General features: G+C 56.2%; 1 protein-coding gene across 5 annotated transcripts in view; it reads right to left on the bottom strand.

The window, feature by feature from the left end:
- Window positions 1-772: 772 nt before the first annotated feature.
- The window catches only part of SH2D3C (SH2 domain containing 3C), a 29,120-nt gene continuing 12,737 nt past the window's right edge, over window positions 773-17,155 (bottom strand). For 3 of the 5 annotated variants that reach the window (XM_059143303.1, XM_059143307.1, XM_059143306.1), the window contains 10 exons: window positions 16,885-16,924; window positions 9,904-10,032; window positions 8,365-8,819; window positions 7,044-7,168; window positions 5,541-6,076; window positions 4,493-4,608; window positions 3,780-3,951; window positions 2,899-3,010; window positions 2,315-2,521; window positions 773-1,378 (listed from right to left, as the gene is read on the bottom strand). In XM_059143303.1, the coding sequence (XP_058999286.1) occupies window positions 1,203-1,378; window positions 2,315-2,521; window positions 2,899-3,010; window positions 3,780-3,951; window positions 4,493-4,608; window positions 5,541-6,076; window positions 7,044-7,168; window positions 8,365-8,819; window positions 9,904-10,032; window positions 16,885-16,924 (2,068 nt within the window). In that variant the 3' untranslated portion in view covers window positions 773-1,202. Of the gene's footprint in view, window positions 1,379-2,314; window positions 2,522-2,898; window positions 3,011-3,779; window positions 3,952-4,492; window positions 4,609-5,540; window positions 6,077-7,043; window positions 7,169-8,364; window positions 8,820-9,903; window positions 10,033-13,906; window positions 14,229-16,884; window positions 16,925-17,155 lie in introns of those variants that run through there. The other 2 variants (XM_059143304.1, XM_059143305.1) reach the window with 2 other exon arrangements.

Here is a 17,155-nt window from a genome sequence, read left to right as displayed (position 1 = left end):
GTCCAAGGCTAGTAAATAATAGAACTGAACCCAAGTCAAGCTGCTGCCAGAGATCTGATGCACTATGTTATCCAGCCTCTCTTGGTCAAAGGATTTAGAAGGCAAAGTATCTGAGACGTTTCATATTCAGTGAACAGGCTCCCCAGGCCTCCAGCCTCGACAGGAATTGTGTTGATCCACATTGCCTACCTCCCCTACCCATCAAGACAACTGCTTTCATGGCCCTTCTTAGAGATTCCCTGATCCACCCACCCTACACACACACACACATACACACAGAGCTTTCTGGGGCCCTGAAAAGAAATAAGTAGGTCCTTCTGTTGAGAAAAGGAAAGTACTCCAGGTCAGGACACTCAGGTTCCAGCCTTCCTCATTCTGCCACTGCGACCCCCAGGAGAGTCCCTTCTCCCTCCAGTTCGATTTTCCAGGGGAGAGTTGGAATCCTAAATTTACAAGCCCTTCCACTCCAAACATCTGGAGTGCTTTGTTGTGCATTTGTGGGAAACTTCGCTGGGATTTCCAAAGCAGGAAACAGGGGGGGGATTGGATGGCCAGGATTTCTCCTCTTGGTAGGAATTAGCGGGTTCTTTCCCCCACTAGTCTGTGAGCTCCTCCAGGACTGGGACCAAGTTTTAGTATTGGCTGTAACTCTGGTTCGTGGTAGAATCTGCAATGTCCCAGGTGCTAAATAAGTATTTACTGTTGAATTTTTCCACCTTTCATCTGAGAGAAAAGACACTTCCTTCCACCAGGGCCCCCTGAGAGACAGAAGAAAGAGTCATAAAAGTTTATTATATGAAAGAAAGAACATGGCTTCTGTACATCTATTTACAGAACAGACAGATTTACAACCGGGTGGAGGCCTTGGTGTCCATTGCGGGCAGATGCCCAGAGAAGAGTGGGGAGGCATAAGGACCCTCCCATGGCTCGAACACAGGGCACCTCAGCAGGAAGAGGAGAAGCAGAAGCTGGAGGGAGGAACAGGGTTCCGGTTCTTCCTGAAAGGATACTTGGTGGGCACGCAGCAGGTGGGATGGAGCCCTGGGGTCCTGCAGGACCCTGGAGGGGCAAGGGAGATCCTGGTTTTGGGCCCAGAACATTCTTGGGCTGATCACAGTGTCTTTGGGGTGCTCCGGGGAGAGGTCTGTGCCCCTCTGTCCCTGTTGCTGCCCGCAGCTGCAGAGGGGAGGGGTGCGCGGGGGTCACAGCTCACTGGAGCGGACGGCAGGTTCCAGTTTGTGGGACAGGGCAGTGAGGACCTTGTCGAACTTCTCGTAGCGTCGGGCCTGGTTGCTGCTGGCGCCCTGGCTGCCCCAGAGGAGGCGCATCTGGAACTCAGTGCTGAACACCTCCAAGAGCTCTGGCCGGGCCTGGAACCCTGCGAGACAGAGCACAGGGGTCAGAGGAACGACCATCCAGCAGGGAAGGCTGGGGGTCCTGCCAAAAGCCAACACACTCCACAGGACCCTCTTCCTAGGGGCCTTCCACCACCCCCAAGCTCCATCAGGAATCCAACAAGGTTTGTCAGTGAACAGGACCATGTCTGCAACATATAATATTTAAATTACTGAAGATAAAATATGAATGTCAATTTGGAAGGATTTTCTTTTCTGTATTTTTTCTGTAAGTTCCAAACTTCTTCCTAAGAAATGTACACATTTTGCAAATAAGTTTTTGTTAGTTAAGAAAAAAAATGTTTTGTTTGCTCTGAAAAAGAAAGAGGCAGGAAACACAAACACTAGGATGTTGTCACCATGTGCGTCTGGGTGACTGGGGGGATTTCGTTTTTTCTTTTTGCTCAGCTGTAATTTCCAGTTTGCCTACAGTGAAACTTTACGGCTTAAATAATGCCTAAAGCAGTAAAAGCTGGATTACTTGAGGCCACTTCCTCTCCGCTCCTTTCATTCTCCCTTTCCCCTAGACTGGGAGCTCCTTGAGGGTAGGGTAGGTGTGTCTCAGCTCTAGGCCAAGTGCTCAGCCCGAGGCAAACAAACTTGTAGAATAATCCCTTAGGATGTCCACTTCACAGAGAGAAAACAGAGGCTCAAAGAAAGATCCACAGCTAGGGTGCTCTCCCCATCACCTCTGTGTCCCGGCACCCCCACCCGGGCCTTCCACGCACAGCTGAACTGGTAATCGAGTGAAAAACAGGGAAAACGAAAAGAAGCCAGGGAGGGGCGCCAGACGAGGAAATGGGAATGGAGAAACGTGCCTGGGGGTTTGGCCGAAAGGAGAGAGCAAGTCTGGTGGAGGGAGGCCCGGCCAGCATCAACAGTGACTGTCTCTCGACCCCCAGATGTGACCTGTGACTTACCCTGCAGCTTGACCTCCGCGTTGGTGTGATACAGGCCTCCGTGGTGGGCCACGGTGCGGGCAGCCTCCAGGTGGGCCAGCACCACCTCCACGCCGTGCTCTGTGCTGCCCCAGGGCTCGGGGCCCTCTGCTGGGGCCGAGTCACACTCCAGAAGAGTGATAAGCGGCAGCACATGAGGAAACGTGGTATTGCTCAGCGGCAGGCCTTCTGTGGGGGGGGAGGCAGGCGCTTAGAGGCCTTGGAGGCCCCACCATCCCCAGGGGCACTCCAGGCAGAGAGGTGGAGCTGGGGGTGGGTCTGCCTAAGGTCCCTGGCTGAGCACCCCCCCCCTCCCAACTCCCAAGACTAGCACTCCTCCTCTTCCAATCCTCCAGGTGAAACCACTGCAGCCTTGGCACCGCCCTGAGGGCTGAGCCTGGTCCTAGCCACCCTGCAGACGGTAGCCAGATGCAGAAAGGGAGCTCAAGATTAGCCTGTGCAGCGCTCAGTTTCTGGTTGGTCCTCGTCTACACTGGGAGAGTCTTTGCCGGCCCAGAGAGGGGCTGGAGCCTGCCCAACATCACACAGCAAGGTGGGAGAGGTACCTTTGCCCTCGTTGAGGCTCTTGAGAAATGGCTTGAGCTTTTTCTCGTAGAGGATGGCACCTTCTGTGTGTCGCTGCCGAAGGGTCACCCATGTCTGCTCCAGCCGGGCAATCTTGGGGGAGAGCAGACTGTGAACGTCCGACCAGGGAAGGGGCCCGCATTGACCACAGGCCACCCTCCTGAGTGGACATACCCAGATGTGGGATAATAGTTATGACCATGGTCACCTTTCATGTACCTGGGACAGTGCTGGCTGCTCTTCAGATTCCCCGTGAGGCCTTGCAACAGCTCATTTTACAGAGGCGGGAACTAAGGCTCAGCTAGGGGAATGACTTTCCCAAGGTCATCCCAAAATTAGGTAGCAGAGCCGGGAATCGACCCACAGCTTCTGGGACCCTGTTGTTACTACTGACTAGGCACAGGAGAGCAAGTGTAGAGTGTGGACAAGATTCAGGCTGTGAAACCAATCTGCTTCGAATCCTGACCTTTTCAGTCTGACTGTGTGACCTTAGGCCAAGTACTGCTGTACCTCAGTTTCTCCATAAATAAAATGGGACAATAAAGGCACTTATTTCCCAAGATTGTTCTGACGAATCAGTACTTACAAAGTACTTAATGTAGCACCTAGCATATATTAAGTGCCCACTGAATTATAGCCATTTTATATTTATTCTTGAAACTCATATAATGCTCCTCATTCATTTTGCAGGTGGGTAAACTGAGACCCAAAGAAGGGGCAAGACTTGGTCTTGGAGCAGGTCACTTCAGAGAACCCAGCTACCCTTTCACTGATGCTGCCAAAAAGTCCCCAATTCGAACATCCCGGGGCTCCTCCAGACAACGACTTCCTGAAGCTCAGCTCGAGATGCGCCCTTCCGTACCTGAGCCATATCGAGGGCGCCCATGACCGCCGCGAAGCTGAACATGTTGCCCATGGTCCCTCGAAGTTCAGCCGCCAGCTGGATGGTCTTGTGCAGAAGCACTGCCCGCTCCTCCGCCGAGCCCGTGCAGCCCAGGATGTCCACGGCCAGCATGATGGACATGGTGTGGAACCTGTCTCAGCGGCCAGGTCAGAGGGGAGGAGTCCTGTCACTAGTTCCGTTTGGCGCCCGAGGGGCAGAGGGCCAAGCCCAAAGTGACAGGTGGGAAAGGGTCAATGAGATTAGGGGGCGCGGCCAGAGTGAGAGAAAGCCAGGCTAAGGGCTTCTGATTGGTCGGCGTAACTCGGGGGCGGGGCCAGAGACTTCGGAGCGCTGGGTTGAGGGGCTTGTGATCGATCAATGGAATTCACGCGGCAGAACAGTTTTAAGAAAGAGTAGCCAGAGCTGATGGGCGGAGCTAAGGCTCGCGCAGTGTGATTGGTCAAGAGGGTGCAAAAGATGAATTCGGAGACAGGACTCGGGCTTTGGGGAAACTGGGATTGCTTGGAGCCGGACACCGAACAGTTGCGATTCGTCAATGGATGGAAGGCGTAGCCCGAACCCCATGGGACCCGGGCTGAGACACTCTGATTGGCCAGCCGGTCATAGCAAAAGGGCAGCAAGGTAGCCCGGGGGATTCCCCGCGAGTCCCCGGGTGCAGGTGCTTGCCTTACCTTTCCAGCAGGTCTAGTCGTAGCTGCCGGCCATGGGGGAGGGTGAGCAGCTCCATGCCCCAGCGGACTCCCATTAGGGTCTGCATCTCCTTGGTAACGCCCAGTATCCTAGCAACCTGCAAGGACGCCCAGAGGGCTGATTAATTTCCTGTCGCGGCTGGCCCAAGCCATCTGGGAGTCAGAGAGCTTTCTCTAGGAGGGCAGTCTGGCTGGGAAACGAGTTTGAATTCCAGCTCTCCCCCTCTGCCATGGAGCAAATGAACCTCGTTTCCCTCTCATTTCCGTGGAATGAGGGATAAATGGAAAAATGCCCAGAGCTGTTTGATATGTGCCAAAGGTGACCAGGACACCTTTATTCCAGAAGGCAAACCTGAGGCCCAGGGAGGGAAAGCACTTGTCGTCCAAGGTCACACACTGAGCCAGAACTAATCCCATCACGCCTAGCACTCTCCATAGGACAATATCTCTGCATTCCTTACTTGCTTCCTGAGCTGAGAGACCAGTGCGGGCCCCCACATAAAGTAATCGGTGCCCCCCCAAACTTCAGAGGGAGAAATTGAGGTGCAGAGAGAATCTGGGTCCTTAGATAGTCAAGATCCCTTCAAAGGCCAGGCATTGACAGTTCGAGTCTAGGTTCTGAGTTTTGCTTATTTTGTCCATGGGGGGTGGGGGGGTGGGGCAGGTGGTTTCAGTTTTTCACATTCTCTGGAACAGCCATGCTGACTCTCACGGGACTGAAAAGGTGCCCCAGGGAGCTCTGGCTTTCAGCGCTGCCCAGTTCCAGTACCAAACTGGAGGAAGCAAGAATATCTTGTGGTGGTGGTGGTGGTGCTGCTGCTGCTGTTTTTAGGAGAAAATGGAGGCCCAGAGAGGTCAAGTGATCAGCCCAGAGTCATACAGCAAGTAAGGGACAGCTAAGAACCAGAAGCCAGGCCTACTCATTATACTTTGGGCATTTAGCAGCCAACTCCTCACCACCTGGACCCCCGTCCCAAAGCTGCAGGATAGAGGTGCTCTCCCTGCCCCAGGGACCTACCCCAGCACCTACCAGGCAGTCAACCTTGGTGACGTGCCGGGCCAGCGTCCGGGCATCCACCTCTGCTAGCAGCTCCTTGACCTTGCGCAGGAGGCCCACCTCCAGTGGCCGGTTATCCTTGGGGATCAGTAGTGACTGGAAGGTGGTGGGGTTGAAGGAGGAGGTGGCTTCCACAACAGGGGCTATGAAGGCCCTGCCCCAGTCCCCTTCAGGCGCCCCATTCTCTGACAGTTCCTTTAGTCTCTCCCCATAGCTCCTGGCCTGCCGGCTGGAGGCCTCAGCTGCTGCCCACTCTCGACTGCCACGGACAGGAGGCTGCAGCTGGCAGTAATGGCCAGAGTCCGGGTCACTGTAGCTGCTGAGTGACGGGGATGGGGAGGCCTTGGAGAGAGTGTGGGAGGGGCTGGCATAAGGGCCCTTGTCTGACTCCCCAGGGGGCTTCGGGGCACTTCCGGGACACAGCTGAGGTTCACTGGAGCGGCGGGTAACAGGGGAGGCAGGCAGCACTGTGGCTGATGGAGCTGTAGGGGTGGCGTGGACACGGGTCACTGCAGGGAGAGAAAGGGTGAAGACTAGTTACCAGTGAAGTTCTCCCTCCCTCTCCCCAAAGGACAGGCCCCACCCACCCTATAGAGGTGACGTTCCCATCTCCCTGCACTCAGGCGAGGCCCAGCAGCCTTGGGTAAAAGGACCAGGCCTGAAGGATACTCTCCGATGGCCTGGACCCCAGGAGTTTGCTGCCTCCTCCCCTAAGGCTGCTGCAGCCTTGGGGAACCACTGGACTACTTAGAGGATCTTGCCGTGATTCAGGGATGGTAATAAGCACTTGCTGGAGTTCATTGTGTGGAATTATTTCTCAATGAATTAGCAATGATTTATTGAGTGCACATGTGCCAGGAGCTGGCGACATGCTGGCCATCCAACTGGTCACCAGCAGTCAAACCATCATCCAAAATGAGAGGTGATGTATATTGAACTCTTCCTGCCTGCGAGGTCCTTCTCCATACCTTAGCCCATTTAACCCCGCCATCCTGGGAAGTAAGTCCTTCCATAATCCTCATTCTACAAGGAGAAAACTGAGGCTCAGAGAGGTCACCTGTCCTGCCTCAAGTCACTACCCAGCATGTGGGAGAGCTGGGCTTTAAATCCTCAGTCCTCTAAGGACTGAGGACCTCACTCTGCCGTGTTGCTCAAAAAATGTCCACTAAATCATTTGGGGCAAGGACTGGTAACTTTTACACTCGGGGGAGTTGGTTCAAAGGCAAGTTTGCAGTTATGACCAGTTAGCCAGCCTGTGTTTAGGGAAGAATGTGTGACAACCCATGGAGACAACGTCGGTAGTTCTGCTGGCTGGTTTTTCAGGTAAATCCTTGCAGGCATCACTCTCAGTAAAGAAGTAGAAATACAAATAAGGATACATGGTAACAGAAGTCGTCACAGACAGAGCGTGGTACACACACAAGGTCACTCCCTTGGGATTCTCCCCACCGGCCCCTCCCCCTCCACTGGCCTTACCAGTACTGTAGGCGGGGGAGCTGGGACTCTCGGAGATGGGTGACATGGGCGAGTGCAGGTCCGGGATCTGGTCCATGCTGAGGGCACAGTTGCGGATAGATTCCCGGGGGTGGGGCAGTGAGGTGCTGTGGAGCAGATATTTTCATGAGCAGAGAGCCCAGAGAGCAGGGTCCTCAGCTGGCCTCTGCCTCCATTCTAGGTTGACTGAACTTCAGAGGCAGAAAAGGCTTGGAGAGTGTAGTACTAATTGACAAGTATAAGACTGAAGCCCAGAATGGAGAGTGTTTATATAGTCCACTACCCGCACAACTACTCTCTTCTGTGAGAACCTTGCCTCCAACTCAAGAGAACTACCTGGCCTAGCAGGCCTAGTAGAAAGGTTGGGGAGCTGGAGGAGGGAACCGGGACCACAAGGCTGGCACCTCCTCACTGCTCCTACACTATGCTCAGAATGCCAGATGCTGGCACCATTACGGGCACTGGTTCTAAATCACAGGCAAAGTACCCACGGAGAATCCAACCGCAAGCACCCAGCCCAGGCCTAGGGAGATGGGCTCTAGCCAAGGGCTGGTGGCACAGGAGGGCAGGTCTCTTTGCAAATAACAAAGGAGGCCATAGAAATGAGGGGTACAGACTTTGGAGTTGCAGACCTCGGTTTGAATCTCAGTCCTCCCGCTCTTCGGCAAGTGGCTCCCCTCTCGACACCTGTTCCCTGGTCTATAAAGTGGGGGTGTGCACAGGCGCTCCCTCCCAGGAGGACATAGGGATTGATGAACTTGGGCGCAGACAGCCCTCCGCACAGGGCTGGGGGGCGCACTAGGGCGTCAGGAATGGGTCCCTGCTGTGGCTTTTTCCGGCCTCGTCTCACCCAGCCCCAGAGGCACCTGGGCCTCATTAAGGTATTGCTGGGAACGTCCCATCCCCTGTGTAGTGGTTTGCACCTTACGAAGCCCTCTGCTCTGATGCACGCCTTGGCCTAGCTAGGTGCGGGAGGAGGACGGGGGCAGCAGCTGCAGGGACAGAGCAGCCCTCAGGGACTGGGGGTCTATCTGCACAAGGGCCCTTTATCAGTAGGAACATGGTCACGAGAGGGGAGCGGCAGGGCCCAGGCAGCTCAGGTGGGGCTGTCACCTGGGCCTGGCTGCCGACAAACCCGGCACTCAGCCCTCCTCTGCCTCTTCCTCTTCCTCGGAAGCCTCCAGGACAGTCATCTGCCCAGTTCACAGTGGCCTGGCCTCCCGCCCCTCACCAGCACTCTGCAGACAGATACCCCTACTTGCCAAAGGGGGAGACCGAGGCCCAGCGTGGGGCCCCTTCTTACCTGGTGGGGCAGCCATCGCTGCGGGTGACTTTGTCGGCAGTGAGCCCATCGGTCATGGTGACGCTGCGCCGCTTCATGTGGCTGCCTTTGGGGCCCGAGGGGCTGGCGGGGCTGGCCGCCTTGCCACTGCCCTGGCCCAGGCCATAACAGGCCTCCAGGTAGCGCAGCGGGAAGGTGCGGTTCACAGGGCAGTAGATGATGGCACCGCTCTGCTCCGACACGGCCTTGCGGCTGCCCACATGGTACCGCACGAGGGCGGGCACATGGTCGAAGCTCTCCTGCTCGAACAGGTACTGGATGTGGGTGTAGCTCTCCCCGGCCTTCACCACCACCTTGTTGATCTTGAAGTGCAGGGCCTGGTTGCGCCAGCGGCACGTGAGCACATAGTCACCCAGGCTGGTGAGAGAGTCCCGGATGAGGAAGTCACCGTTGCGCTGCACCAGGGTCTCTGATACCTGTGGGAGGTAGTGATCAGTCTGGAGCAGGGCCAGGGCAGGGGAGGGTCCGACCTGGGATCTGGGGGACACAGGGAACAGAGCTATCTAAAGCTTAGGAAGGGGGATGCAGTGACCCAGATTCGGAGGGGCAACTCAGCCACAGGCCCTGGGTCTGGTGCACGGAGCCTTGGGAATGGGGGGACATGACACCCTGGAATGTAAGGCAGAGTCTGGGGGGCTGGGGGTCACCATGACCTGATACTCGGTTCTCAGGGCTCGTGTTAGACAGGGGGAATTTCCAATCCTCATTCCTCCAAGCACCCAGGGTTCTCCCAGATCTCTGGGCCTTTGTACCCTCAAGCTGTCCTCTCTGCCCGGACATCCTTCCCACCCTGCCTACTTGGTGAAGTCCTGTCCATCTCTCACTGGCCTCTGTCCTCAGTGCCCCCTCCTGAGGGCCAGCCCACATCCTCTGCTGGACACTCCATTCCTGCATTTCTTCTACTGGACTCTGACTAGACCACCAGCCCTTGGAGGGGGGCACCACACATTTTCTCTCCACATTCTTGGTGCCCAGCACAGGGCCTGGCAGAGTCAATGCTTGACAAAGACCCGTAGCATGAATGAAAGAGGGAACAGGTGACTATCAGCCCATTTGGGCCTCAGCACAGAAACTCAACTTTGCCAAAACTGAGAATCCTAGGCCCTGACACTCACTAACCAAACAAGAGGCTAACGTATAGACCCATGGGAAAAAAAAAGTTAAAAATAATAGTAATAATCAGCCATAACAACACTAACAATAACATTGAGCCCCCCGCATGTCAGACCTCCGGGTAACACTTTATGGGCATCGTTTCATTTATTCTCATGATAACCCTTTAAGGCAGGTACTGTCATTACCGTCCATCTCATAGAAGAAACGGAGGCTCAGAGAGGTGAAGTGACTTGTGCCAGGTCACACAGTTACTAAATGACTTCAACTTCACTGCAGTCTACTCGGACTGAATCCACCAACCAGTGAGTCACAGCCTCTCTGGGCAGAGCTGGCCGAGGTGGTGGGTGACCTCTGGGGCTGAGGTCCCACCCAGGGACCACTCACCTCACGGGGGATGCGGCCGTGATACCAGGCATGACTGCGGAGATCTGTGCTGCTGAGTTTGAGTTCCTCCTCCAACTCCTTGTGTAGCTTCTCAGGGGAGGAGTCCAAGATGTACTTCTCCTTGGAGAACTGGGCAGGAGACAGCAGAGAGTTGGCATCTGGTCTGAAGCCCTCTTCCTTATTCTCTCCCAACCCCTCCCTACCCCAGGTGAGCTGCTTCCATCCCAGGACCCTGGGAAAACTTAGGCACCAGAAAGGTCCTCAGCTGTTTGAGTCCCCAGCCCAACAGGAGTAAGGAAATCTCAGTTAGCCCTACTGTGTTCCAGGCTCTGTGCTACGTGCTAGGAGTAAATGAGACAATAAACAAACCAGGTCCTGTCCTCAAGGAAGCTTATAGTCTAGGCAGGGGAAGGAAACTAGACAGGAACATTGCAGCAGAATAAGGTCAGCACCACGCTACTGGACAGCGGCAAAGAGCCCTGCGACTTTTAGAAGAGAGAAGATCAAGTATAGGGAAGAAGGACTGGTCCAGGAAGCCTTCCTGGGGGGAATGGTGACAACGAAACACTCACTCTGCACCAAAAACATCGAACTGATCTTGCATGGGGGAGAGGCAGGATTTCTACAGGTGGATCTGGGAGGTAAGGCAGCAGGTACCCAGGCAAAGGCAACGACAGAAATATAGGGCTGGGCGGATGAGGACACATTCTGGGATGCTGAATTATACATTGGAAGGGTGGAGGAGGCAGCTATAAACAGAGAAGCAGAGGCCGGCCCCCACACAGACATTTCTGCTGTCCTTTATAATTCCCAAGGCCCTTTCCTCCTTGCCATCTTAAGCAATCCTGGTCAGATGGCAAAACTGTGGCTAAGCAGGGAAGCCAAAGATCACTCAATGGAGATAATGCCCAGGACTCCCCCCCTTCCACCTGCTGAAGGGGGAGATGCCTGGTTTCCTGGCTACCGTGGCCCACGGTTGGATACTTAAGAGCAGAAGGAAGAGAGTTCCTGTTGCCAGGTGCAGTCCCACCATGAAGCCCAGCCCAACCCTGGATGTGCCCTGTTGAGTTCTCTGGGCCTCAGTTTTCTCCTCTATAAAATGGGTATTATGACAGAAACCTGTCTCCTTGGGTTGCAAGGATGAAAGGAGACAATACTCCAGAGCACTATGACTAGCCCACAGATGTCCTCGTCACTGTGAGCACACGTGACATTGCTTCCTCTCCCATTCCCCAACTCCGGGCCCCAAACATAGCTGTTCTAGGACAGGTAGATCTGGCCCCAAACTGGCCAGACAGCAAGACAGAAAAAAGGGGGCTCCAGAGGGCCTGGCCTCAGTCCAAGTGACAGTCTCTTTCCAGGAGCCCCTACTCACCAGGGTCCAAGGGTCCTCCAATTCACTCCCTGCGTTGTCACACCTTCCAAAGATCTCTGAGCCTAACTCTGCAGCTCCATTCTCCACCCCTCTGCTCTTACACTGCCTCAGTTTACCAGAATCCACACTGCTCCCAAGATACCCTAATTCCCAGTTTCAGTGATATCTAGAGTCTCTGACTTCACTGTTTCAACAGTGATTAAACTCCCACTCTGAGACAGGTCCTGTGTCAGCGCTAAGGCCGCAAGGTCATCAGGACAGATGACCTCTGAGAGAGTCACATGGAAACTGACAACGAACTCCAGTTTTCTGAGTGTCCAGGAATACACAGAGGGCTCTGGGAGCAGCTAACAGTGTCCCTCCTCATCTAGTCAGGGAGTTGAGTCCCTGAAGAGGGGATATTTTCCAGAGCAAAAAGCGCAGAGACCTCCGGTCAGGGTCTTAACCCCTAACCCCCAGCCCGCGCCCAGCAAGCCCCCTCCAGCTTCCTACGGTCTGGCCACCCCAAGCAAGGCCATCCTCAGATGATGCACCGCAGGGACAGACAAGCAAACAGGTGGGCAGGTTAGAGTTTCTGGGAAGACAGTGGCAGAGTCAGGGCCCTGCAGGCAGAATCAAGGTCCTGGGGCAAGGGGAAGCTTCAAAAGGGCAGAGATGATGGGGACGGGTGGATCAGGGCTGTCAGGCTACTATGGGGAGCTAGGGTTTGCCCAGAGGCCACAGAAGAGCCACAAAGGGTTTTTCAAGATTCGGTCTGGTATGTGGAGAGTGGCTCAGTGCTTTCAGGCACTGGCAAGAAGGGTGGGACACAGGGGTAGGGACCAGGGAAAAGAGTGTTTAAGCAGCCATTGATCAGGACAGGGAAGAGGGTGGAGGGGTCAGAGAGGATTTCAGAGATCCTGGGAGGACAATCAGACAGCTCTCCAAGGTGAGCAAAGTTGGAGCAGGAGCAGCTTGGTGATAGACCCATCAAAACTGGGGCTTTGAGGAGCCCGTAGGGCTCTGGGGACAGATGGTGGGGGTCAACAATGACACAGGTGCTCAGGAAAAGACAGGTCCTGGGATGGGGATTCCGTCCACTCCCTACCCAGGGTAGAAACTGATACCCCCAAAGGTAGGAAGGCTGAGGGCTGAACTGAATTTGGGGAGGTCCTTAGGTACCTACACTTCTGTCTGGAGTTCTCTATTCTTTGGGGTCCTTGGCCTCCCTTCCTACACCACGCCACACCCTGGGGAGGGAAGACTGGGAGTCACAGGGGAGAAAACACCAGTACTTCAGCCTTCTGGGGTTCTTCTCTTTCACAAAAAGCATGTAACTGAGAACTCACCCCAGTTCCACAGCAGGAGCGAGATGGACATGGGGAAATGAAAGGGAGTGGGCTGTGAGGTAAAGAAGCTGGCCACAAGACGCTGCCTACCACTGTGTGACCTTGAGCTAGTCATTTTTCCTCTCTGAGCCTGGGTTGCATCTGTAAACGGGCGGGGGTGAGGGGGTGGGGAGACTGGTCTCCACTTTTCCAGCCATAATCAATGGTCCCAGGGAGAATCTGGGGAAACCAACTTGGTGCTCCCACACGCCCGAGAGTGGGGAACCCTAGGGTCCTGTGTCCTCCTCCTCACTCTCGACCGGGGGTCCCCAGCTCCCAAGACTGGTGGGGGGGATGGTGAGAGTTGCGGGCTGGGGCGCGAATGCAGCATCCTTGCGCTCGTCGCACCGCTATTGGCCAGAGATGATCTCACCGCCTCCCCGCCTGCGCGCGCCTGATTGGCCGGTGCGGGGATGCTGCGCTCCGCTGCCGGCGGGGCCGTCATTCAGGCGGGCTCGGAGCGTGTGTGTGTGAGCCCCGGGGAGTGCAGGGGTGACGCGGCCGGCGTCCCCCAGGGGGTTCCGGAGCAAAAAGCGCAGAGACCTCCGGTCAGGGTCTTAACCCCTAACCCCCAGCCCGCGCCCAGCAAGCCCCCTCCAGCTTCCTACCGTCTGGCAACCCCAAGCAAGGCCATCCCCAGATGATGCTCCGCAGAGGCGGGGTCCGGGTCCGCCCCTCCACCCCCTTCCGTTTAACCCCTTCACCGCCGCGGCGCGGTCCGGCACAGCCCGGCCGCCCGGGCTGGGAGCCCCGCTCCCCGAGCCTGCCCCAGCCCACCTAGATGGCGGGAGAGTGACGGGGGCTCTGGCCCTAGCCCCGGTACCCGCAGCACCCCTTCAGCTTCCCTCCCCTCACTCAGCCTTCGGACCCCAGCCCAGCGCTCCCGGTACAATGGGGAGCCAGGCTGCCCGGGTCAGCCGCAGGGGCCGGAGCGCTCGCCGGAGTACCGGCAGGACGCCGGGGACCGCAGCTCCCAGGACCCAGTGCCCCAGCTCAGCTCCGCCTGCGGAGGAGGCAGGACCGAAACGGCAGCCCCGCAGCCGCGAGTCCCGGGAGCGGCAGCCGGGACCCTCACCCTGCGGAGCGGCGGGGCGCCTAGAGGTGAGGCTGGGGCGACCCCGCCCCCTCCTGCAGCCCCTGCCCCTGCCCCGCCAGACCCTGCGAGGCGCCACCGGGCTGCGGCTCCCAGACCCTGGGCCCCGGGCGGAGCGGCCGGGGTCTCAGCCCGGAGCGCCTGGCGGGAGCCAAGCCGCCCCCTCACCTGCACCTGCACGAAGGAGCCGCGGTAGAAGCAGCAGGCTGCGGCCGAAAGGGCGCTCCACAGGCTGCACCGCTCGGTCATGGTGGGGCCGGGCGTCCGGGGCCGGGCCGATGTGGGGGGCGGCGGCCGGCGGGGCAGGGGCGCGGGGAGCGACCGGGCTGGGCACCGGCTGCGCGTGCCTCTCGGCGGCGCGATTACCTCATCGCCTTGGCGGGGGAGGAGCGGGGAGGCGGGGCGGGGAGACCCCACCCTCCAGCCGGTCAGGGGAGGGGAGGGGGCCATTGTTCCTCCCTCCGCCCGCCCTTCGCTCCCCGCCCCTCGCCCCCCGCGCTCCAGCCCCGCAGGGCTGCCTGGAGCCTGGGGACGCGGGGCAGAAGACCCGCCTAGGGGGGCCATCACGGTGGGGGACTGGGGGCAGCGGGATGAGTTGGGGATGTCTGGGCCCGGGAGTGGAGGGGGTTCCTGACTCCCCCAACTCACCGTACCTACCTTCACTAACCCGGAGCAGGCAAAGACTTTGAATTAAATCATATCTAAAGCTGGAGAAATCCCTGTATGCGTTTGACCAAATCCTTTGTGGCCTCAGGAAATCTCCCAGAGCCCAGGATTTCTCACCTCTGAATGGGAATCAGGGACTCGGGCAGAGAACCTCGGGATGCTGAACTGACAGACTCTGGGGGTATGGAGAGCCAGTAGATGCTTAAGGCACCAACCTGGGTTCAGCTAGCATGATGGGGGGCACCTCCACCCCAGCAGCTCTTCTCTTGGAGGTGGGATTCACTCATCTGGAAAACATACCTGTGCTGAGCTCACAGAGCTCTTCTGAGCCTTGCCTGAGTTTGATGCCTCTTAAGTTGATGCGCATAAAGTAAATGCTCAATAAATGCATGCTATGATTGCCAAGCTTATTGTCTTACAATCTGGACTTCTGTCCTAAGAATAAGGTGGGGGGGGGGGTGTCATCACTGACTCTGCATCAGTCAGGCCAAGGGTACAAATCCTTCTGACAGGCTGTGTGATCTTAGGGAGGTGAGTCCACCTCTCTACGCCTCAGCTGTTCAATTGTTTTCTTTTCTTTTTTTTTTTTTTAAATTTATTTATTTGACAGACAGAGATCACAACTAGTCAGAGAGGCAGGCAGAGAGAGAGAGAAGGAAGCAGGCTCCCTGCTGAGCAGAGATCCCCAACGTGGGGCTCGATCCCAGGACCCTGGGATCATGACCTGAGCCACCCAGGCGCCCCTGTTCAATTGTTTTCTACAAATACACCTGAAGCTCTGAGCACAGAGCGTGGAATTTTATGGCCTTGGAACTTCAAAACCCTTGACTTGGAATCGAATTGATCACATTGTGGTCTGAGAAACCTGGAGTTCTGAAAGCTAGTACCTCAGGGCAGGAATGGATGGTTGGTAACTAACTAGTGATTCTACCACCATCTGAGGCTTGAAGCTAAAACTAATGTTCTTTTGACTTTGTCCTTTAATTAGTTCCAATGAACAGGTATTATTTACTTCATAGTATTTTAAAGTACATGTTCAGACCCATAAACTAAAGGAAAAATACAAGTTACTAATCCTCATAAGGATTTTACTACCATCAGTGATGGAGACCTCACTACCTTGCCAGGGATCTGAAAACTGTGTGTCCCCTGTGTCCTACCCACTGGCTTTGGTCCTGGTTCTCCCTGAGGCCTCCATCCCCCTATGCTGTAAGGGCTCCTGATGAAGAGCCAGGGCACAGATTCCAGGAGCAGCTCCAGCTCAGCTTATCGCTACCCTGGGTTACACTTCCTGGGTTCACCCAGCTTGCTTTCTGACCTTGCCCACACCCTTCCCTCTGCCTGGACCACTCTCCTGTCTATCTCTGCTTATCTTTGCCCCTCTTCAGCTTTTCCTTTGGGAACGGGATGTTGGTGAACATTCCTGGTCAAGTGCAATGGCTTGGTCTCAATGTTTCCTCCTCCAGAAAGCCTTCCTTGATCTCCCTCTCCCCATCTCCCAAACTGAAAGTCATCCCCTACCTGCTGAGCTCCAGTGGCTTCCTATCTGAGGCTTCTGATGACAGTGAGGGGCAGATATCTGAGCACTTCCCATGCTGCCTCATGGCCCATCACTTACATGGGGCTTTATAGGTAGTATCTCGGTAATGGAATGTCTCCAGGGTCAGGAGCCAGGCCAGCCAGCTCTAGTCCAGGTCCAGCAACCCTACTTAAGGGCATGGACTCATTGAGCCCATAGCAACCCTAGTTGGGATCAAATAAAATTGGATTGCAATCTCAGTTCTGCCCCGTAGTTGCTGTGTGGCTGTAGGCAACTCACTGTGCATCTCTGGGCCCCAAGTTCCCCATATGTACATGGGTACAGGAAGGCCTTCCCTGCCCAGTGATGAGGGAGGAAATCAAAGACCTCATTCATGTACAGAGCTCAGCACTGTCTCCCCTCCCTGGCTGGCAGCCAGCACAGGGCTCTGCACACAGTAGGCTCACAAGATGTTATGTTACTCTCTTTATCAGCATTGTTTCAAAGCTACTTTCCTACCATTCCCAACGCCCAGGACAAATTAAGCTTTGGTAAATGTGAGCCGGGCGGGCCCCCATTCTCCATGATGAAAACTGAGCCATCTTTTCTGGCTCCCACCTCTCAACACCAGCACAAGCTCAGAGAGTGGGTGGGAATTGGGTCTGAGCAAGGAGACACCCCAGGGCCCAGGGCAGCTGGCAGCTGGGGGGCGGGGAGGGAGGGAGTCTGGTGGTAACAAACAGTGGGGGGTCCTGGGTTTGGGGTCAAGAGAGAATGATGGAAGGCATGGGAAGAAGATCCTTGGGAGTGAAACCAGACCCGAGCGCTGCCCGGACCCTGAGACCCTCTCCTCTTGGGAACAGGTGGTGGGGTATGGCCCCTAACAAGGCTCAGAAAAGAACTCTGCCCTTCAGGGAGCAGGCCCCGAACCATCCGGTGTCCCCTGCTTGGCCCCGCTTACCTTCACATAGTCCCCGCCAGCCTCTGGCTCTCCAGCAACCCTGGGAGAAGAGAAGAGAGGTGAATGTCCCCAGCCTTTCCTGGCCCCCCCGGCTGTCAGCACCTGGCCTGAGCATGCCAAGAGAGCTCATCCTGAAGACAGGAGGGGGCGCGGCTGCCGATAACACTCACTGGAATCTGCTGAGAGGGCTGCTGCTCCACTCACCAGCCGTGCAACCCTGGACAAGTCCCCTCGCCTCTCTGAGCCTGGGTTTCCTACCTGGAAGTCGGGG

Source organism: Mustela lutreola, chromosome 12 (genome assembly GCF_030435805.1).
Source record: "Mustela lutreola isolate mMusLut2 chromosome 12, mMusLut2.pri, whole genome shotgun sequence".
Classification (NCBI taxonomy): Eukaryota; Metazoa; Chordata; class Mammalia; order Carnivora; family Mustelidae; genus Mustela; species Mustela lutreola.
The sequence above is the reverse complement of the archived record's forward strand: the minus strand, read 5'-3'. Positions and strand labels throughout refer to the sequence as shown.